The sequence below is a fragment of the Gymnogyps californianus genome, unplaced genomic scaffold, assembly GCF_018139145.2.
Source record: "Gymnogyps californianus isolate 813 unplaced genomic scaffold, ASM1813914v2 HiC_scaffold_56, whole genome shotgun sequence".
Taxonomy (NCBI): Eukaryota; Metazoa; Chordata; class Aves; order Accipitriformes; family Cathartidae; genus Gymnogyps; species Gymnogyps californianus.
The window spans coordinates 156,479-180,422 of record NW_026114449.1 but is presented as its reverse complement, the minus strand read 5'-3'; the positions used below and the strand labels follow the sequence as shown (position 1 = coordinate 180,422).

Below are 23,944 nucleotides of genomic sequence, written 5' to 3'. Positions count from 1 at the left end.
TTTTGCAGTATGTATGTTTGCTTTGTGATTAAGAGGTGTTTAGTGTGTTAGGAAGGATAATGACTGCCATTTTACAGCTTTGATTCTAAAAATACTCGCTTTGACTTGGTGAGCCAGATTCTTTGTCTCCTCTCTGTGCTAAATCTCTAACTTAACATCACTGCTGACTGTGGCTATCTCTTCTCTGGCATGTATTTTAAAGGATGTTCAGGGACATGTCAGGGTGTGATGGTGTCAAGCCTGGGAAGCTCTGTGCTGGTATCCTCCTCAACTGGAAGATGATCTTCAAGTATTGCTGCTAGTTGCTAGAGTTCAGAGCAGCATATGCTCATCAAATTAAATTTCTCACGGGATAAGTCTTTACAGATCAAGGTTTAAGTCCATTAGTGTGTAGCTATATCAAAGTTGTATCCTTTGGAGATTAAGAGTGTGTAATACACATTGGATCAAATTTGGAAACCCGTGAGAAGGCTGTCAGAGTTGATCTTCAGATAAATTGCTAATGTATGCAATAAATATATGAAAATAGAAGAGATTAAGTTACCATACAAATTATGTTCATTCAGCCGAAAGTGATACCACCACAAGTAAATTTTAGATATTATAAGAAGAGCTTTGGGTACTGCATATACTCTAGCTCCATGCATTGTTGTTATGTATGCAGCGTCACCGCTTTGGCACTGATAACAGTGTGTAGCTATTGCTGAATTGCTTCATAAAGCATCAAAAGATTACAAACAGCTGAGCATTAAATCATACCTATGGGAACTGTAATATGACATGACAACTTTCAATAATGGAAGGTGTTTGAATGTTTCATAATTGAGTGAAAGCTAAAAATATGCTCACAAAGGCACACTGAAGAACTTAATAGGAATAGTGTTGAGACAGCAATGTCTCAAAGTTATATATACATTGCTGAAATTGTGAAAATATCACTGAAAATTTTAGAGGCAGGTAATATCAGTTCCAGCAAAATATCTTTGTAATCATTTTCTCATAACATTGACACAACTAGGGGAAAATAATGCTCCTAAGGAGCAGTTATAGAATATAACATCAGTGAGTAGACTAAAGTTCCATTAATATGAGTGGATCATGACTCCTGTGAGAACCATTACAGCAGCAAGCATTTTGCTAATGAATATATGTTGAGTGTTACGTGTTGGCTGCCATAAACTTGTAGAACTGCTGTAGTCTTTTATCCCAGTGATTTGTGGGTTACACACGTGTTAACAGAAACATCCTTTTCTTAGACCTCGTTAGATTGCAGCAGAGACAGAGAGAACAAGTTTGGCAGCGAGTGGTTTGTTGCATCCCTCCACTAGGTCCAGGCAGACTCCGCTTAAGAGGAGAGGTGTTCCTGGGTGTAGTGTGTTAGAAACTGGATGTTGAAGAAAGCAAACCAAACCCAGTATCTTAATTTCAAGTTTCATTAGACTGATGGAAGGAAAGAAAAAAATCCCCAATGGTTGCCAAATAGAAAAGGAAAACAAAAACTTGGCAGTGAAAAGTATATTATCCAGCTGCCAAGAAAGAATGACAAACAATGGACATAAAAATATAATTAAAATCCATATATGTATATCTTGATAATTGTATATTCTGTACAGCACATATTGTTGTTTTTTCTACTTTTTCATACAGCAATAAGTTCTAGCACATGGATTTCCTTTCTCCCATCCATATATATGGTGTTAGGTATATTTAGAGTGAAATGCTGACCTTGGTTATTCCAGCTCATTAGACTCTATACCAGTAAGTTACACTCCCAAACCTGGGAAAGGAATGGGCATGTGTTGTATACCCAGAGCCATCCAGTATGGTGAGGCTGACACTGAAATGATGGCAGCAAGTTGGAGCATGCAAATAGAGGCAAGGCAGAGGTTCGTGGAGAGGGTGAGATGCAGCTGTCCTGGAGGCATAGTTTACAGCCTGTCCTGCCAACAGACAAAAGTGGGAGAAGGAGTGAATGCTGGCAGATGGCTGGAGGGACCCCATTTTATTCGCACAATGCTGTGGCTCTAAAACACATCCCTGTGCCAAGCATGTAGCCGAGCAGACACAAACTGAGCAGATGGAGCAGGTTGCTGTGCCCACTGGAGTGCAGTACTCGGGGAAACGTGGTGTCAGCCTCCTGCAGCAATTGCCTGCTCGCAATATATGTCTATTGAGCTGAGCGTGGATTACTCAGATTACCTCATGGGACAGCGCAGGAGTGGAAGTAGGCAAAGGTGTGGGATAGTGTCAGACTCGGTAGATCTGTGTGAATGTGGCAGAAAGGCTGTTTCACAGGCAGTGGGCTGGGTGTGGCAGTGCAGCTGCCAGTCTGCAAAGGCAGCATGGCACATGTGTGAGAAAGGGGCGGCAGCGCCAGGGCTTTGTCTTGATACAGGCTTCTAAGAACCACTGTAATACAAATAATAATATTGCTGAATTTACTGATCACTTAATGTTATCATTTTTAACATTTCACTGGAAGCACTGTGGTCAAAGGCTTTGAGATTGCAGCAGTATGCTTAAAATTATGTCTGAGTTCACGCACTTTGCTGATGTGGGACTGGAGTGTTTGAAATTATGATAGATCAAGTCCTTGTTTCAGTTCTCTTATTTGTCTCTTTATCTGCAATTATCTTAATTGTCAGCCTTTCTGCTCTAGAGCGTACGTTTCAATTCAGCCCAGATCAGTAGAAAAAAAAATCTTATTACTTTCATAGGCAGTTCAGCAATTAATGCAAAATAAGCTTCTGCAGATACTACATAAAAACTTGCTGCTCCTTGTTTGTTGTTACTAAACATTTGGCTGGAAATAAACAAAAAAAGAAAAAAAATCACAGCCTAATCTCCACATTTTGTAAGAAAGTTTGGAATAGACTTTCCATATTCATATCTGTTGTGGTTTAACCCCAGCCAGCAACTAAGCACCACGCAGCCGCTCGCTCACTCCCCCCCACCCCTGGGATGGGGGAGAGAATCAGGAAAAAAACCTCATGAGTTGAGATAAAGACAGTTTAATAGGATAGAAAGGAATGAAAAATAATGATAAAGATAATAATAATATGACAATAGTAATACTAAAAGAATTAAACTATACAAAGCAAGTGATGCACAATGCAATTGCTCACCACTCACTGACCGATGCCCAGTTAGTTCCCAAGCCGCGATCCGCCCCTCCCAGCCAGCTCCCCCAGTTTATATACTGGGCATGATGTCATATGGTATGGAATATCCCTTTGGCCAGTTTGGGTCAGCTGTCCTGGCGGTGTCCCCTCCCAGCTTCTTGTGCCCCTCCAGCCTTCTTGCTGGCTGGCCATGAGAAGCTGAAAAATCCTTGACTTAGTATAAACACTATTTAGCAACAACTAAAAACATCAGTGTGTTATCAACATTCTTTTCCTACTAAATCCAAAACACAGCACTATACCAGCTACTAGGAAGAAAATTAACTCTGTCCTAGCTGAAACCAGGACAATATCCATACCTAACATTTTTGTTAAGTGGGAGGAAAGATTATTTTTTTTTCCTGAATTAGGCACAAGAAAGGTTATCCACTGATTAGAAGATACTTCAAACATCCTTTATGTGACTAGGCAAAATGAGGCACAGGTATTTTGCATAATGGACTGTTAACACCTAGCTCTGAATGTAGCCTTCACTCTGCACACCAGACCTAGCTTGAGTTTTAGTGTCAGGCATGACAAAAAGCATAGAACAAGTCTTCATTTTGGAAAAGGTTGTCTCAAACCCCCATAAGTCTTGTGGGACAGTTCAGAGCAGTGCTTGGTGTGATTCCTGAAAGCCATGACATTGGACTCCAGGGTTTTGCTTTTATAAAATTTGGGTCCAAATCTTCCATCCTTTTGGTATTTTTCTTTTTGTTAGCAATCTCAGCAGAAAAAAACACACTGGGAAGATGATAGTGCTGGGCTTCCCTAACCACGTGGGAAGTGGTTCCTTATGGTACAAGGGTAGGATGGGCAACGTCGGAAGGGGCTGGCAGAGCACAATTGGACTTAACCATGCAAGGTGTTTTTCTTTTGTAGATAACACTTATGTTTCCAGTTCTGATAACGATGAAGATGTGTTAGTTACAACAGAGCCAATTCCAGTAATTTTCCACCAAATCGCTACAGGTAATCTTATGTCCTGAGTGTTTTATCAAGTTCATATTTTCTGAGGAAAGACAAGACGTTGCCTGTACTTAAAGGGAGATATGTTAATGTGTGTACGGTTTGCTATTTTCTCACAGTCTTGCTGTAGTAAATTGTCCTACATTTCAGAATAGAAGAAATTAAAATATTTCTTTTGGGGATCAACACAATTGTGTAGGCAGAATGTATTTTATTCTTTTAATGTCTTGCAGTCTGTGCTAAAGCAATTCTCCTTGAATACAGTTAGAGGTGCTTAATACTTCCCAATTATAAGTTTTCATGCTCACTTGCTTAAAACTTCACTAAATCTTCACTATTGGGAATGAAACAGTCTATAACTACCATTGCCTCTGGTGAATTATTTCAGGAAATTTCAAACAAAATGGTTCAGCTGTTTCACTAAATGAGACTATAGAAAAAAATATTTTTTTTCCCAGTGATTTTGGAAACCTCTTCATTTGAAATTATTTCCATACTTTCAAAAAGTATTCAATACATGAAAGGGCATGCTTTTCAGACATCTAGGCACATTTATACAATATATAATCAAGATTTGTGCATACTCCATAGAGATTTTTTAGATTTTAGCAGCCAAATTCCCTGATGATTTCAGGCTCCAGGAGACACTGCATAGAGCAGTCTTAATTCTGGCAATTCTTCAGATAGGAACACTTGACTTTGCAGACTTTTTATTATTATTACAATACTTTAGGGCTTTTTTTGCGTAACACAATTATTTTGAATTCCACTGGAAAACCAATATGATCTTCAGTCTATGATCTCATTTATACTGATGTAAATAAAAAATAATTTTATTGAAGTCAGTGGAGTGGCACCCAAACAAAAACTGGCCATTATAGTCAGAAGTTTAAGATAAATTTTACTTGCAAATATTTCTGTAATTTAAAAAGAAATAAAGCCTGTCATTTAAAATAGAATAAAACCCTATATTTTATATAGAAGATGATCTGATTTAATTTTGCTGAGGGATTTTTATTTTTTGTTCTTTTATAAAGTATACAAAATTAATGAATGACACTGAAGTGTAAATTACAGATTGGGAAAAACAAATCTCCTAGATGGACCAGCTGAGTTTCATTTCACAGTTAAAAATATGAGTTTTCTGAGATGTTGGGGCTTCTTAATTTTAGACTGTTTTATTGTAAACTCTTTGGTGCTTTTCATATCTGTAACTTTTTGTTCCTTATTTGCTCTACTACTCCAAGTATTTCAAGTCTGCATATGCAAAATTATTTCACATTTTTCACATATGTTCCCTATTTTCCCATTTCTTTTAAGAATTAAGAAAAACCAGTGATGTCAACTATTGCTTATCCATAAAATCAAAATTACAGAGGGAGAATGGAGAGGTATGTATTTCTTGTATGTATATTTTAACAAGTAATTTTAAGAAACAACAGAAAATAATAAAATATGAATATTTACCATAGATTTCCTATCAAATCTATGCTTACCCAAACTGTAGGTTTACACATTTTATAAGGTGAGCGTAGTTCTCTGGGTTTCATACATGGATTAACCAGTGAATCACTTAGTTGGGATAGGGATACTCCCATCCTAGGAGATAGGTTTTGACGTTTATTTTATGTTTTGTTCAGCAGTGGCATAGTCCCTGTCTGCCCTAAAAATACAGCTCTCCTGGAGAAGTAGATCATGATGCCATTACCTTTTAACCTAGTCTTGCACATAGGACCACATCCCATTTATTAGCTCGTTGCTTCTTCATGTGGCCTACAGCAGTCCTGCTGGAGTCTCTGGACCTATGACACTATTCACCATAAGTAGCGTCTGGAGTATTAAGGCCTTCCAGTCACGGTTGTATTTGTGCTGTACCTCTGGCATGGGTCCCTGACCAGTCTCACTGAGATATTAACTCAAGAAAGAAGTGGCACTAACATAAGATATACAGGGGTTGACAGTGTTATGGGCTCAAAGAAAGTACCACATAGGCTCCTACCCCAAGCAAGAAATTGAGCACTGTATCAAGAATTCAAGTGCTTGACTTAAAGACTTCCTTTGGTAAGGGTGGTTGCTTTGTTTGGAATACTTGTTTCTTGACTACTGCTTTTTAGGCTCTGATCTGTATTTGATCCTGGAAAAGGCAGATAAGCATGTTCAGATACGATAATGGGTATGGTTGGGTTTTTTTGTAGATGAAACCTGATTTGATGTAAAAAGCTGTACTGGAAATATTTTGCTTCGGCTGCCTCATAATTGTATTCAGTGCTCTGTAAACATTAGAAATTCAAGCGCAGTAAGAATTTACTCTTTTGATTAAAAGCCTGAGATACAGTTAGCTTCTATGGGACAGAGTTTGAGCTTTTATCTATTTATTTTTCCAGTTGAATGAGGTACTTAAGTATGAAAGTGATGAAAAAAGCCTTTAAATAAAAGACTGACCATTTCTGTTGTCTAGACAGTTAGAGGTTTTGGTTAGGATAGGATGGGTTTGTCACTATTGTAGTGTGAGAGTTTCATTTCTCTTTGCTTTGTGTTGAATTTTTGTTCAGTTGAGTTCTCTTTTAACACAGACTTCCCCTTGAGCTAAGGTTATTATAAAACAAAGAAGACTGAAGTCACTTTGTTTCTTTTCAGTAAAGTAGAAGCAGAAATTATTTTTATGCCTTGTCTTAGAAAATTGCCATGAAATTGGCTGAAATACAATTTTTGTTCTATGTATACATACAGTGAATAGAGCAGGAATTTAGAGACAAAGGTAAGGAAATGGGATTAGAATGTCTGACCATAGAAATTTACATTTATGAATATATGGGATTTAGGGGTAACTTCTAATCTTTGATTCATACATCTGATTTCTATTCCATTATGGCAGTTCTGTGCAAGACATAAATAAAAATATGCAATAAATACATCATGTTCAGGTGAAGAATTATGATTTTATCAGGTATTCTTTATGGGGTCCTTGTCAGCATAGGGCCTAGAAATAATAAATGGATTGTGGGAAACAAGAATTAATATCTTCAAGCAATTACATAATTATAAGTAAAGGTTCCATTGGTAGGAAGCAGAATATAACACTTCAGCTCATGCTGAGTTGCAGTCTGTACCATGATCAGTTCTATTTACTTGAGTGCAATTATTCACAGAGCAGCCTATTTAGAGCAGATTTTACTTGGGTAAGCATATTACTTTCTAATCCTTAATTTTCGAAGTCTTAGAACAGAGCTAGTCAGAAAATTGTTTGAACTTTTCTGGCAACAGGCTGGTACTTCTGTTAAAAATAATAATTAAGCAGCAGTGTGTCAGAGATTTTTTCACAGAAAGGAACTTAAGAGATCCCATGCTCAGGCTTGAATTATTTCCTTAAACTATTAGAATTGATTTACCAGAATAAAGTAAAGTAAATTTTTTTTAGGTCACTGAAACGCCAAATGAATTAGGTCCAGAACCTCTCTTGGTGGGTAAATTGTGCTTTGTTTAGCAGAAGCACAGAGTGAAGTATCACTGCATAGTCTACTGAATTCTCCAGTTCCATAAAATACCACACTGTGTCTGTATCCAGACAAAGTATTATTTCTCCAACATATATTCAGGGTGGTTTTATGTACCTAGTTAGTGGGTGCTTGTTTTGTTTGAGATCTTTTAATAAAGGGTGCTTAGAGCTTACTTGTAAAAACATAATTACTGTAGTTATAATTAGAACTATAAATGCAAGATAAACATATCGCTTGTATCATTAACTTTCCTTTTCCATTAAGGAGTCACAGAACAACAGCACAGTTGAAGATGACTCTGAAGGAGATAATGATTCTGAGGAATTTTATTATGGAGGACAGGTAATGGAGAATATTTTTGCACAAGTTTCAAGAAATTAATATTTGAAAGCTTCTGTGGTTCATTCCATTATAAATTTATGATAATAATTAATTTCTTATGTTTATTCAACATAGAATAGAATGCCATGTGTATATATACGTAATATTTTATAGTAGAAGTATTGAATATGTTATACTGTATAGTTATATCAAATTTAAAATAATATGAGTTTGTTTACATTTGTAAAGCTGTAAGAATAGAAAAACCAAGTGCTCTTCAGGACGTTTGAAAATAGAAGCCAGTTGCTTACTTCCAGGAAATAGATACTCACTCTTTAAAGCATATCCCATTATTGATACAAATGGGAAGTCAGGCTGGATCCAAATCTGTTTCCTTCTGGAGGATTGCCATTTTGTAAAGTCAAGAGCACTGGAATTTAATGGTAAAAAGGTTATTACAAAACAATTTTGATCTAGGCAATAGTCCATTCTTTTTCTGAGCTCTACAGTTAAATTCACCTTGAAAAATGCTGCATATTTTTAGATGAATGTACTGCTCTGTCTCTTTACTACTTGTTCCCTCAGCAGAATTAATTATTATTACATTCTCTTATGTATTGGGAAATAAAATCTCTTCATATCTTTTCCTTTTGCAATGTCAATAGAACGCTTCACGCTGCTAGTCTCTTTATTCAGATTTTTCTTATCTTTTTAGTCTATTGCCCCAAAGGAATCATTCCTCACTTGTGTTATTAGAACTGTTTATTTCAATGAACATTTTAACGAATTACGGTCGCTGTTTATGAAAGTTATCATTGCCTCAGCCTTGAGGCTGAAGCCAGTGCTTACTTCTTGAACCAGCACAAATACATTTAGTAAAGGATGCCTGCCAGTGCCCAAATGAATAAATAAATATTAACGCTGCCTATGCGATATGAACACAGAGAGCAGTAAATCATTTTGCAAGGTGTAAAAGAGCTGTGTAATAGGGAATACTGGTTAGAATTTAGTTGCCTTATATTTGAAGTGGAAACTACATTATATTGCATTGTAATTTTGTTAAGGTAGTACATTTAATTGAAGGAATGCTAACTGGCAAAAAAAAGCAGTAAAATTACAATTAAATCAGCAATAAAAATAAAATATCAGATGACTGTGAATGTCTTGAGTATAGAATACTCAAAAAGCAAAATAAGGAGAAAAAACAAACAAAAAAACCCCAAAGACGTCACAGAAAGTATATTTAACGAGAGAAAAAAAGGAAATTTTTAATTTAAAATTTCATGGTCAAAAAGACAAAATTCTAAAGAAGAATTTAAAAAAAAAAAGATTGAGGACTTAGGAAATAAATAGGAAATCAGATAATGAGCGAAGTTCCTCGAGAGATAAAAAGAACAATCCTTTTTCAAAGAAATTGATTGTAAGAGTTATTAAGCGAGCACCAGGTGTATTGGAAAAACAGTTGACTGTATATGTGGGGAACCAGTAAGGTAAGCTGCTTCATTTGAGACAAGTGTGTACTGTGCCCACAGAGAAAGGGGACAAAAATGTTGACTTTAGCAACTAGAGGGAATAGATGCTAGTGTAATTGTGTACAATACACTTGGAAAAGGTGGAGGTCAGGGATAATTCTAACATTTCTAAGTGGTTACAGCTGGAAAGACAAGAGAGCAACTGATGATGAAACAAGGACCATGGAAAATGGGAAATGGCATTTGATGGGCAGTGAAAACAAGATATGACCTTTTGGTCATAAATTAAATGTTTGTATCCGCTTCCTAGGCACCTGCTTGTAATCCTCCCTAAGGATTTAATGGATAAATACTTTAAAGTAGCTAAGTGATTCAATAGCCTAAGTCCTATTGATTTTTCAATGGGTCATTATGTGGGACAAAATAATCTGAATCAGGTCTCAGATTAAAAACTGAGACTTTCTAAACACAGACCCTTCAGACACAGCAAAGTTATCAGATTTTTTAGCTTTTATATTCACTTTCTCTGAGACTCTGTTAATTCTTACTTTGAATCTCTATCTTCTACATTTGCAAAAGAGAACAGGAGATTGAAACAGTAATACTACTGCCTTTGGCACTCTCTCTCCCTCTCTCTTGTGCTTCAGTTACAGGACATACTTGCAAATGCAGATATACAAAACTCTGGCAGTCTCCTCTGCGTACATCAGCATGTCTGTGGCACTAATTCAGGGATGGAAAATACCACACTGTGATCTTACAATTTGCCAGAACACTGCTTTGTTTCCTTTTTGAGTTCATAACCTCTTACCATCAGAAAATAGATTGGAGAAAGCATTATGTTGAGCAGTTCCATGTTCTGCATAGTGTTCCTTTTGGATTTTACAGAAGACTGCTTAAAAAATGTGGTTTAGGACCAACAAAGGTGACGGGTGAGCCACAGCTACGATTTGTGAAATGATTGCTGCGCTCTCTTTGGAAGCGGGACAGCAATTATTGATGCATCTTTAAAGAATTCATCTTTGAGTAATGAGCATGTAAAAAGGATTGGTTTGCTCCTACCTTAAGTGGAAAAAAAAATTATAATAAAAAGTTTTCTTCCTGTGCTCTTCTACTTGGGAAATTATTCTGACATGCCTGCCCAAACAAGGCAGGGATACTTGGCTTATACCCTTCTGGTCATGAATATCGTTGATACCTCTGATAAATACGTGCCCATGCTATGCTGATGAATTCTGTGCCTTATATTTCAAGAATTCTAAGTCCAATCAAATTATTCTTTGCTAATTTTCACATGTAAAAAGCGATCAACTGATTATTATTTTAATTCTATTGAAATTTATTTAATTAGATTGAAAAGTACATCTCTAGGTATCAGAGCTGAAAGTGTCACAGCACTGGTCTCCTACAGATTTGAATGTACAAATGGAAGAAACAGTACTGCAGTTAGATACGATTCTGCAATAGCAAGAATTCTCAGCAGGAATTCCCGTATAAGGATGTATATATGTCTAAAGGGATAAATTGCACTCTTGTGCTTTGCTCTCTGAATTTGTCAAAGGTACAAGCCAAATCCTATTCTCATTTCTGAATCTGTCCAAATCTAGGGAGTTCATCGACTTTTGTGGAATTATGGTCATTCTAATTGGTGTAAAGAAGTAGAATTAGGCTCACACAATCAGGAGCATATTACTTAAAGAGAAAGTAGTAATAGGCTTTTAATAGATTGTTACAAGCCTAAAAAGGTATTTTGGTCCTTGTAGAAGATAGGAGGATATTAATTATTTTGACTTCATACAGCCCAACCAAACCAGCTCACAATTTTTCTTTATATTGTAAGCACTAACATAACTGTTTCCACTTTCCATGCAGAGTTTTAAAAAATGGGGATGATGTCTAAACACATGTTTCTACACCTTCTTTGGTAAAATACTTAAAATGGGAAAGTGTTCTTTAATTATTTTTCTTTTTGATCTGATATAATTGCATTGGTAGATAGAATAGTCAAATACAGCCAATGAGTAGATTGAAAATGTAACTTAGACGCTGAGACACTTAGTATATAGTATAGTCTCGTGCTTCTCTTGTTGAGCCCAAGCCATTTTGTGTCTAAAATATATGAGAGTGTGACAACAAGCAAGAGGGAGCAAACCTTCGTCCTGTAGTGGTTGGACTGGGATGCTATGACTGGGGAGATCTGGTTCTTCTCCTACTTACCAGTTTTAAAATGCACGTGGCCCAGAACAGACCCCAGGACAAGACAGGACAGAGGGATGAGTCCTTTGCAGCTTCTCTTCCCACAAACAGGAGCGGGACCCTCTGGAATTTCGATGCAGAAGTGCCTGCTTTGCAAATTGCATTGCTTAGGAGAGCTAGACCACCTCAGTGCTTCAGCTTATCAACACAGTGTCCTTTCTGAGCATGGCATTAAGGAATCTTTATGCAGCATATTTTGCAGGGGGAACTTTCAAGAGCCTAGATTAGGTGCCAGTAATGAAATAAATAAGAATTCCTAGAATATTTTTTTCCGGTAGGTTAGCTATGATGGAGAACTTCACAAGCACCCACAGCTGGAAGCTGATTTGACAGCAGTGAGAGAAATCTATGGACCTAATGCAGTATCTCTCAGGTATGTCATTGACCCTTCTGTACTGTGGAACCTTTAACGTTTTGGAGATTGACTTCCACGTGGACCTTCCCTCACTGCCAAAACACAAGTCTCTTCTGATGATTTCTGTATATTGTGGCAAAAGGAAGGAGAACTGCTGGCTAGCAATAATGCTGGTTTTGTTTTTTCTTTTTGTGGTTGAGTACTGATACAACTGGCTATGCTGAGAACAAGCCCTGGAAGCCTGTTCTAAAACATCATTGTCTTTTGCAGTTCAGTCGGTATTTGATTAGGCTGTTGTATTTTGTTGAAAATTACTATTCAGCATTACTCTAAACCCTTGTTAAACTTCTTTTCTGTCATATCCTGTCTTTTACCCTGGAGGTGAACAAGAGGAATGAGAAGAGATTTAGTAAATGTTTTCCCTAGGGAAAGACTGAAATTGGATTTGTCTAGTCTGGAAAAAAGACAGAAGGAGAGGACATAATAACAGTTCTTCAAAAAATAAAGCTGTTTGTAGATAGGAGGAGTGATCAAATGTTCTCTATTGTCATCATGAGAGAGACATTAAGAAACTAGCTTTGTTAGCAACAAACAAGAATTTGATTAGATTTTAGGAAAGCTTTCTAATTGTGGGAAACTAAAGTATCCTACAAAGGGAAGTGGTGGAACCTCAGTCAGGGATGGATTGCAAAGAGTAATTACACAAAAATTCTGTTGGGCATATATGAGTGTGCATGATTCTGCCATAGGGCATAGCTGTATGATATTTTTAATATGCTTCAGGACTTTTATAACTTCATTTTCCATCTATGTAATCTTAATAATTTCATAAAAATAACAGGTAGGCAAGATGGAACCAACCTGTCAGATGTATTACAAAGAAAATATCAAATTTGTCATACAAACCAAGTAATAAAATACAGAAAAGATAATAACCTTAGGCATACTGTCGTGGTTTAACCCTAGCCAGCAACTAAGCACCACGCAGCTGCTTCCCCCTTCCCCCTCCCAGTGGGGTGAGGAGGAGGAAAGAGGGGGGGAAAAAAAAAAAAGTAAAACTCGTGGGTTGAGATACGAACAGTTTAATAACTAAAGTAAAATATAATACTAACAATAGTAATAATGAAATATATAATAATAATAATAGTAATGAAAAGGAATATAACAAAAAGGAGGGGGAGAAAGGGAAAAAAAAAACAAACAAACAAAAAACCACCAGTGATGCACAATGCAATTGCTCACCATCCGCTGACCGATGCCCAGTTAGTTCCCGAGCCACGATCCGCGCCGCCCGGCCAACTCCCCCCTGTTTATATACTGGGCATGACGTTCCATGGTATGGAATACCCCTTTGGCTAGTTCAGGTCAGCTGCCCCGGCTCTGCTCCCTCCCAGCTTCTTGCACACCTGCTTACTGGCAGAGCACGGGAAACTGGAAAGTCCTTGGCTTAAGAGAAGCGCTACTTAGCAACAACTAAAACATCAGAGTGTTATCAACATCATTCTCACACTAAATCCAAAACACAGCACCGTAGCAGCTACTAAAAAGAAAATTAACTCTGTCCCAGCCGAAACCAGGACACATACATATATTCCAAGTAACAATTCCCATTAACCTCTAAACAATAAGCTCTGTTATTTTAGTCTAAGAAGAGAGAGCATGTCTACAACTATGGTGTACTATACCTTTTCAAATTAAGTGGAAATTCATTACATTTTGAGGACGTGGGGAATTAAAATCCAAATAGTTGTATATGGGTTTAGGAAACCATAGAATCATAGAAGAGTTTGGGTTGGAAGGGACCTTTAAAGGTCATCTAGTCCAATCCCCCCTGCAATGAGCAGGGACATCTTCAACTAGATCAGGTTGCTCAGAGCCCCGTCCACCCTGACCTTGAATGTTTCCAGGGATGGGGCATCTACCACCTCTCTGGGCAACCTGTTGCAGTGCCTCACCACCCTCACTGTGAAAAATTTCTTCCTTATATCTAGTCTGAATCTACCCTCTTTTAGTTTAAAACCATTACCCCTTGTCCTATCACTACAGGCCCTGCTAAAAAGTCTGTCCCCATCTTTCTTATAAGCCCCCTTTAAGCATTGAAAGGCCGCAATGAGGTCTCCCCAGAGCCTTCTCTTCTCCAGGCTAAACAACCCCAACTCTCTCAGCCTGTCCTCATAGGAGAGGTGCTCCAGCCCCCTGATCATCTTTGTGGCCCTCCTCTGGACCCACTCCAACGGGTCCATGTCTTTCTTGTACTGGGGACTCCAGAGCTGGACACAGTACTCCAGGTGGGGTCTCACCAGAGCAGAGTAGAGGGGCAGAATCACCTCCCTCAACCTGCTGGCCACCCTTCTTGTTATGCAGCCCAGGATATGGTTGGCTTTCTGGGCTGCGAGTGCACATTGCTGGCTCATGTTGAGCCTCTCATCAACCAACACCCCCAAGTCCTTCTCCACAGGGCTGCTCTCAATCCCTTCATCCCCCAGCCTGTATTGATACTGGGGGTTGCCCTGACCCAGGTGCAGGACCTTGCACTTGGCCTTGTTGAACCTCATGAGGTTCACATGGGCCCACTTCTCAAGCTTGTCCAGGTCCCTCTGGATGGCATCTTGTCCCTCGGGTGTGTCAACCACACCACTCAGCTTGGTGTCATCTGCAAACTTGCTGAGGGTGCACTCGATCCCACTGTCTATGTCATTGATGAAGATATTAAACAGTACTGGTCCCAATACAGACCCCTGAGGGACACCACTTGTCACTGATCTCCATCTGGACATCGAGCTGTTGACCACTACCCTCTGGATGCAACCATCCAACCAATTCCTCATCCACTGAACAATCCACCCATCAAATTCATATCTCTCCAATTTAGAGAGAAGGATGTTGTGGGGGACCGTGTCAAAGGCCTTACAGGAGTCCAGATAGATGACATCTGTAGCTCTTCCCTTGTCCAGTGATGTAGTCACTCCATCATAAAAGGCCACTAGGTTGGTCAGGCAAGACTTGCCCTTGGTGAAGCCATGCTGGCTGTCTCAAATCATAGAATGGTTTGGGTTGGAAGGGACCTTAAAGATCATCTAGTTCCAACCCCCCTGCCATGGGCAGGGACACCTTCCACTAGACCAGGTTGCTCAAAGCCCCATCCAACCTGGCCTTGAACACTTCCAGGGAGGGGGCATCCACAACCTCTCTGGGCAACCTGTTCCAGTGCCTCACCACCCTCACAGTAAAGAACTTCTTCCTTACATCTAATCTAAATCTACCCTCTTTCAGTTTAAAGCCATTACCCCTCGTCCTATCACTACATGCCCTTGTCAAAAGTCCCTCTCCAGCTTTCTTGTAGGCCCCCTTTAGGTACTGGAAGGCTGCTATAAGGTCTCCCTGGAGCCTTCTCTTCTCCAGGCTGAACAACCCCAACTCTCTCAGCCTGTCCTCATAGGGGAGGTGCTCCAACCCTCTGATCATCTTTGTGGCCCTCCTCTGGACTTGCTCCAACAGGTCCATGTCCTTCTTGTACTGAGGACTCCAGAGCTGGACGCAGTACTCCAGGTGGGGTCTCACGAGAGTGGAGTAGAGGGGGAGAATCACCTCCCTCGACCTGCTGGTCATGCTTCTTTTGATGCAGTCCAGGATACTATTGGCCTTCTGGGCTGCAAGCACACATTGCCAGCTCATGTTGAGCTTCTCATCAACCAACACCCCCAAGTCCTTCTCCACAGGGCTGCTCTCAATCCCTTCATCCCCCAGCCTGTATTTGTGCTTGGGATTGCCCTGACCCATGTGCAGGACCTTGCACTTGGCCTTGTTGAACTTCATGAGGTTCGCATGGGCCCACCTCTCAAGCCTGTCAAGGTCCCTCTGAATCACCTCCCTGTCCTCCATGTGCCTTAGTATAGCTTCTAGGAGGATCTGTTCCATGATCTTCCCAGGCACAGAGGTGAGGCTGACAGGTCGGTAGTTCCCAGGGTCCTCCTTTCTACCCTTTTTAAAAATGGGTGCAATGTTTCCCTTTTTCCAGTCACCGGGGACTTTACCTGACTGCCATGACTTTTCGAATATCATGGAGAGTGGCTTGGCAACTACATCAGCCAATTCCCTCAGGACTCTGGGATGCATCTCGGCGGGTCCCATAGACTTCTGTATGTTCAGGTTCCTCAGGGGGTCACAAACCTGATCTTCTCTTACAGCGAGAGGGACTTTGCTCCCCCAGTCCCTGCCTTGAGGTCCATCCACTTGAGAGGTGTGGGAAGAGAGGTTGCCAGTGAAGACTGAGGCAAAAAAGTTGTTGAGTACCTTGGCCTTCTCCTCGTCCATTGTTACCAGTTTGCCAGTCGTGTTCATCAGCAGGGGTACACTTTCTTTGACCTTCCTTTTCTGGATGACATACCTATAGAAGCCCTTCTTATTATTCTTTGCGTCCCTTGCCAAGTTCAGCTCCAGCCATGCCTTGGCCTTCCTGACCCCATCCCTACACAACCGGGCAGCGTCCCTATACTCTTCCCAGGATACCTGTCCCTGCTTCCTCTGCCTGTGCGTTTCCTTCTTGCCCTTTAGTTTGACCAGCAGGTCTTGACTCATCCATGCCCGTCTCTTGCCTTCCTTTCCTGATTCCTTACGCCTGGGGATCGAGAGCTCTTGCGCTCTATGGAAAGCGTCCTTAAAGATCTGCCAGCTCTGTTCTGCTCCCTTGTCCCTGAGGGCAGTTTCCCAGGGGGTCCTATTGACTAACTCCTTGAACAGCTGGAAGCTTGCTTTCCTAAAATTCAGGGTCCTGACTTTACTCTTCGCCTGTCCCATATCCCTCAGGACTGCAAACTCCACCAGTGCACGATCACTGCAGCCTAGGCCGCCTCCAATCTTGACGTCACTGATTAGCTCACTTGCGTTGGTGACCATCAGGTCCAGTATCGCATCCCCTCTGGGTAGGGCTGTCTATTACCTGGCTTAAGAAGTTATCCTCAATGCACTCCAGGAGTCTCCTGGATTGCCTACAGCTCGCCATGCTACTTTTCCAGCAGATGTCGGGGTGGTTGAAGTCCCCCAGCAGGACGAGAGCCTGCGAGCGCGATGCCTCCTGTAGCTGGAGTAAGAAAACTTTGTCAATAGGCTCCCCTTGATCAGGGCGCCCTGTAGTAGACACCAACCACAAGGTTCCCTTTGTTGCCTCGGTCTCTAATTCTTACCCATAAGCTTTCAACCTGCTTGTGGGTATTCTTCAGAGACAGCTCTTCACAATCTATCCATTTCTTGACGTAGAGGGCAACCCCTCCGCTCCTCCTTCCTCGCCTGTCCCTTCTGAACAGCTTGTAGCCATCGATAGCAGCACTCCAGTCGTGGGATTCATCCCACCAAGTTTCAGTAATGGCAACTAGGTCATAGCTTTCTAGCAGCACAGTGGCTTCCAGCTCCTCCTGTTTGTTGCCCATGCTGCGTGCATTGGTGTGGAGGCACTTCAGCTGGGCTGTCGGCCATGTCACCTTTTTAGAGGAACACCCCTTAATTCCTTTGAGGTATTTCACTGGTGTTTCCCTGTTAGCTCCTATTACCTCAGGAGCCCCTGGCTCCTCTCTGTAAGACTTCAAGTGTGCTCCAGTGTAGCCAGCAAGTCTCAGAGCAACAGGCTGAGGGCCCTTGCTAGCACCCCATCCCTCTAACCTTGGCGTGTTGTCTCACAGCTTGCCATGGGCAAGCCTGATATTACCCCCCTCCCCCTTCAAGTCTAGTTTAGGCCCAGCTGGCAACAAAGCACCACGCAGCTGCTCGCTCACTCCTCCCCCCTGGCGGGATGGGGAGGACAAAATACAACAAAAAGGCTCAGTGGACAGGGAGGGATCACTCACCAACTATGGTCACAGGCAAAAAAACAGACCCGACTTGGGGAAAAAAAGGAAACCAATTTAATTTGTTACCAATCAAAACAGAGTAGGATGATGAGAAATAGAACCATATCTTAAAAACACACCTTCCCCCCACCCCTACCTTCTTTCCAGGCTCAGTTTTGCTCCAGATTCCTCTACCTCCTCCCCCCACAGCGGTGCAGGGGGGCAGGAGTGGGGGTTGCAGTCAGTTTGTCACAGGTTGTTTCTGCCGCTCCTTCCTCCTCAGGGGGAGGACTCCTCACACTCTTCCCCTGCTCCAGCGTGGGGTCCCTCCCACGGGGGTCAGCCCTCCATGAGTTTCTCCAACTCAAGTCCTTTCCACACACTGCAGTCCTCCACGAACTGCTCCAGCGTGGGCTCTCCCACAGAGTCACAGCCTTCTTCAGGCCCAGCCACCTGCTCTGGCATGGGGTCCTCCATGGCCTGCAGGGGAATCTCTGCTCCACCGTTAACCCTCCATGGGCTGCAGGGGGACAGCCTGCCATCTCACCAGGGGCTGCAGGGGAATCTCTGCTCCGGCGCCCCTCCTCCCTCTCTGACCTTGGTGTCTGCAGTTGTTTCTCTCACATCCCACTCCTCTCTTCACTGTAGCTCTTCTTCTTTTCAGCAGTCTTTCCCCTTCTTAAATATGCTATCACAGAGGCGCTACCACCATCGCTGATTGGCTCAGCCTTGGCCAGAGGCGGGTCCGAGTTGGAGCCAGGGAAGCTTCTAGCAGCTTCTCACAGGAGCCACCCCTGTAGCCCCTCCCCCACTACACAAACCAAACACACTAGTTTAAAGCTCTATCAATGAGCCCTGCTAGCTCATGAGCAAAGAATGAGATATTCAAGCAAACGAATGAGATAAATCTTTAGTTGCCAAACTGATAACTATGAAATTGAGAATACCTTGATAATAGGCCATCTAAGGCTCCTAAAATTGAAACATTATATGTAACCTTTCAAAAACTTTAATGCATCTAATTTATTGAATCAGCTGTTTCATTGGAAGCATTGTGATCTCCTTGGGCTCACTGTACACAGCATTAAGCATTCAGTTTCATCCCTCTCCTGCAGCTCCACTTTTGTGACTGCAACAAGTCTGTCTGACAGTGACACCCACTAAGATGCATATTTATTTCCTAGACAGTTGACCCTCTTTTAGTAGTCTCCTGCTGTCAGAGAGTCAACTGTACATATAAAAGGGAAATTCCTATACCTGCATGCTTTTCACCACTGCCCTTTGAAATCTGGCCACCAAAGCCATGAGAAAGCCCTCTGGACTGACTGATCCAAACTCTTCAGTATCTATTTACGTTGCTTATGCATTGATGGACAGAGGACCTCTGGGAGCTTCAAAATCAAGATGTGTTCTTGGAGCCATTGTAGGCAGCAGATTATAAGCTTCAGGCACTGGTAGAAAACATTTCTTCCTCCCTTTCAGCTTGGAGAAGTAAAACTAGAGTCAGCATCATGTGTCTAAAATCCATTTTCTGTGACGGTAATGGAGTGGGGGCAAAGGGATTTCAGTGAGTATGGAAATTCCACAGTTGTAACTTATTTTTATCTTATCCTTTCTTCCACTAATATTTCTTTGTTTAGTTAGTTCAACTATGTTTCTGTTTAATTTATAAACTTATGCCTGTTCACAGCCATGTCATGTACATCTCAGTCATGTAACACCAGCCTGTGTTCATAAATATTACTTAGGAGTTCATAGCAATCTGTTCTTTGGATCTTCTGGAAAATTTACAAAAAAATCTGAGGTCACTGTTGTGTAGCATAGTGGCTAAGGCATTCAGTAGGTGGAGAATTTCACTGTTTCAAAGTCAGGTCTTCAGTGAGCTGTAGGAGGTCAGCGAGTGCCTGTATGGCTCTGGGTGTCCAGACTTGAACAGCTGTAAGGGTGGCTGGGAAGCCTCTAGGTAATGCAGCTGTTCACCTGCCCCATGTGTGGATGCGTCTGATCTAGAGAGAGACTTTGGGTTTGACCTTACCAGAGAGAACCACTGGGATGCCGAGGTTTGGTGGAAGGGGTTCCCTCCACAAAATTTCACAAGAGGTCAAGGCATTTCCAGTGCGAGCTAGGTCCTACCATGGGCTGAGACACCACTTTGTTAGGAGATAGTTATATTCACAAAAATATTTTTGTATTTCAAAATTACCTTATCAACTTATTTATGCACAACTGCTACTGTGTACTGTCTTAGTCTAGTTTAATAGAAAAACGTGGAAGTCATTGTGAGAACAAGCATATAAATGCAGTGTAGAGCAAAAACCTATTGACTAGAAGCTAATTTGTGAAAAATTGAGAGTGAATGCACTTTTACAGAATTGTCCACTTAAGTAATTTAAATGAAAAGGAAAGTAATTTTTTATTTAGGTATATGAATGAGTATTTTCTAGCCCTATTTTTCAGAAGTCTTCAAGTATGTTGGGGGAGGGCAATCAGAATGAGTCAGAAAATAAGAGGCAGAAAAGTCACACTTTAAATGTAAGATTTCAGACGGCAATGAAACACCTATGAGCATAAGTTAAATCTGCACCTTGGAGATTCCAGCAATACTACATGTAACAGATAAAATAAGGTAACTATTGCCTTGAGTGCATTACAGGGCAATCTTTATGTTTTGACAAACAAATTCTTGAATGTATGAAGCAATATCACAGGTATAATATGCCACTCTCTAGGCTATGTTGTATTTGTCTTCAATGATTTATCTCAAGTCTCTCCTTAAGTTGCTGGCTGTTAACCTAAAATACTTTTGAAAATTAACTAGGGTTTTCTTTTGTCATAAATAGGAGCAGCATGTGACCATTATTGTTTTCTTGATTTATTTGTGCAATACGTGAGACAAAAATACATAGCAGCAATGGAGAGAGAATTTGGGGGAATTAGTAGAAAAATGATTTAGCCTATTTAAGCAAGATCTACTGAAAGGAGGTTTCAGTGCAGCAGTCACCCACTGGGAATATTGATCCAATCTATGTAAATGTGTATTTTATCACCATTCTGATTTTACAGACAAGATTATCCTTTATAAAATCTTCTCTGTTATAAGTACTTCTGAGATGAAGAGTATCTTAAAGAGCTCTAATGTAATATAATGTAATTCTTTCCTTTCAGGGAATATGGAGCCATTGATGATGTAGATATTGATCTGCATATTGATGTTAGCTTTCTTGATGTAAGTAATCTAATCACAGGATTACATAATGAACATTAATACCCATTTAATTCTGCTACACATCAGACTCTCTCGACAACCACTGAGATGTTCCTTTTTCAGAGGCTTGATCTTCACAAGTGGCTGTCACATTATTGATTGCTACTCAGTGGAAAGGTTTCCTTTTCCTTTTATGATCACATTGTTAAAATGTTTTGTAGGCTTTTATTTACTGCATATGTATTTCCTTTCAAACATGCTTTGTGAATGGTAAATGTTTTAACTGATATAAATGAAATACTTTTTTTTTTTTTTTTTTTTGCTATCCTAGACATTAGTTAGGTGAAAGCATTTCATAGAGTCCTGGAGGGAAGAAGACCTTGGCTGGAGCTTTCCTGTGTGCTTCTCAACATCTGCAGCTGATTAGGGAGAGGCTTGAGTGGCAAAGGAGACAGGACAGTGGTGCTGTCAACTGGCACCATGGCTTCTGTAACAGTTATGCTGTCATTAACTCCACACTTCCTCACCTCATCTGTGCAGTAACTTCCTGTCCTCTAGATGCAGAATGAAAATTAGTGCTTTTAGGGGCATCATTAGCTTTTGCACAGATATGTCATTGTCGTGGTTTAACCCCAGTCAGCAGCCAAGCACCACACAGCCGCTCCCTCACTCCCCTGCCCCCCGCTCCCAGTGGGATGGGGAGGAGAATCGGGAAAGAAGGTAGAACTCGTGGGTTGAGATAAGAACAGTTTAATAACTAAAGTAAAATATAATACTAACAATAGTAATAATGAAATATAATAATAATAATAATGAAAAGGAATATAACAAAAAAAGAAGAGGGGAAAAAAAAAGGGGAAAAAACCCCAGTGATGCACAATGCAATTGCTCACCACCCACTGACCAATGCCAGAGACGCGATCTGCCCCTCCCGGCCAACTCCCCCCTGTTTATATACTGGGCATGACGTTCCATGGTATGGAATACCCCTTTGGCTAGTTCAGGTCAGCTGCCCCGGCTCTGCTCCCTCCCAGCTTCTTGCACACCTGCTTGCTGGCAGAGCATGGGAAGCTGAAAAGTCCTTGGCTTAAGATAAGCGCTACTTAGCAACAACTAAAACATCAGCATGTTATCAACATTATTCTCACACTAAATCCAAAACCCAGCACTGTACCAGCTACTAAGAAGAGAGTTAACTCTGTCCCAGACGAAACCAGGACAGTCATATTCTCAGGTCAGCACAGCACATAAGTTCTCAGGCTCTTCTAAAATTTAAGAAAATCTGATCATACCTTGAATTATTTTAACCAGTCTTAAGAAGGAGCAAATGTTTCCTTTGCCCTATGTTATGGGATGAGTTTCCTTTCCATCTTTTTTTGCTCCTTTGCTTCTCAGCTTTGAAGCAGTATCTCTTGATGGATGGGAACATGTCTGCCTGCACTGCAGATGTAGTGTTGTATAGAAACCTGTGCTCAGTTTAAATGAGCATACTCAAGAACTGGAAGCAGTCTAACACTGCTCTTAGGGGCATCAGCAGGCAATAGTTTGTCCTAAGTTTCAAGTTTAAAGTTGGAGTAGATATTCCACGACTGGGTAAATGGATGGATGGTGTTTATAACAACCCTAAGGTAGACTGACAAAATGCAACAGTTCCTCATGATGGCTAATGGTGTCTGTTGTTTTCTTTTTATCTTGAACTAGGAAGAGATTGCTGTGGCTTGGGATGTAATTCGCACAGAGCCTATAATAGTGCGATTGCACTGTTCACTTACACAGTACTTAAATGGTCCAGGTTAGTCACCTGTGTATTCTTCATGTGCCTTGTATGGTGTCTCGGTCTGAGCCATGTACTAGGTGATAGATACTCATTCACTGCCAAATCTTTGACCCTGCATGTGCTTAAATCTACTGCTGTGAGCAGTTCTACTGGTTTGAAATTATGCTTACATATATTTGCATGGCTAGACCCTCAATAATGATGTGGGCATCTAGTTTAAACTTTCATAGGTTGAGTTTTGGAACTTGTTTTCTTGATATCCTTTGAAATGCAGCTGCTTCCCCTAGGAACCAGGGGTTAAGGAATAAAGATCGACAGTTTCTAATATGTGATTTCCTGATTTTGGAAATCAGGGATCATCTTCACAGATGCAGATATCACTGATAAGGTATACATACACAGATCTGTGCAGCACATTAATATGCCCTTTTTCATGTACCTTTGAAGAATCAGGCCGTGATAATTATCCTGCCAGCTTCTGATTTCTGTATGACTGTGTGAACTCTGGGGATCTTTAAATTTGAATGAGAATTTTAAATGTTATGTTGACATCCTACTCTCTGGTTGTTATGTGAGTAAAGCTTTCTCATGAGAGTAAAAATGGTCAAACTCATGAAGAATCAACTGAGATGATGATTGAAGATTTGGAAACATTCATATGCAAGAGTCATCTTCAGATACATTTTTACAATGGGAAGTCAGAACTGTGTGTAATTTGGATCATAACTTGCCCGGCTTCGGAGGCTTCCAGTGCAAGCTGTCAGTTCAGGCTTGTATCTGTGGGAGAATTCTGCCTCTGGAAAATGAATAGGTATTTCCAGTCATAATATGTTTAGCAAAATCTGTCCCAATGAGCTATTTTTATAGGATATGTTGTCTGCCGATTCTAACTATAAGCTATATTCTGTTCATTCAAATAAGCATTTCATTACATCAGTCATTATTTTTTTTGCTTGACTTTGGTCTTTTGTCAGTATTTTATCGCTTCAATCTTTTTTGTAAATATGCAGATCTTAAAATATGTATTTGCCATAGCAGGTAGCAGTGTTAGTATTCAGAATATTTCTATCAAAATGTAATTTAAAAAATAAAAAAGTGCAGCAAATAAG

General features: G+C 40.6%; 1 protein-coding gene across 2 annotated transcripts in view; it reads left to right on the top strand.

Annotated features, from left to right (window-relative positions):
* The window catches only part of LOC127028995 (protein mono-ADP-ribosyltransferase PARP8-like), a 159,773-nt gene that overhangs the window by 85,916 nt on the left and 49,913 nt on the right, over nucleotides 1–23,944 (top strand). For both annotated transcript variants that reach the window (XM_050914675.1, XM_050914674.1), the window contains exons 4-9: nucleotides 4,044–4,133; nucleotides 5,451–5,521; nucleotides 7,892–7,969; nucleotides 11,955–12,049; nucleotides 21,019–21,079; nucleotides 22,760–22,850. In XM_050914675.1, the coding sequence (XP_050770632.1) occupies nucleotides 4,044–4,133; nucleotides 5,451–5,521; nucleotides 7,892–7,969; nucleotides 11,955–12,049; nucleotides 21,019–21,079; nucleotides 22,760–22,850 (486 nt within the window). The remainder of the gene's footprint in view (nucleotides 1–4,043; nucleotides 4,134–5,450; nucleotides 5,522–7,891; nucleotides 7,970–11,954; nucleotides 12,050–21,018; nucleotides 21,080–22,759; nucleotides 22,851–23,944) is intronic.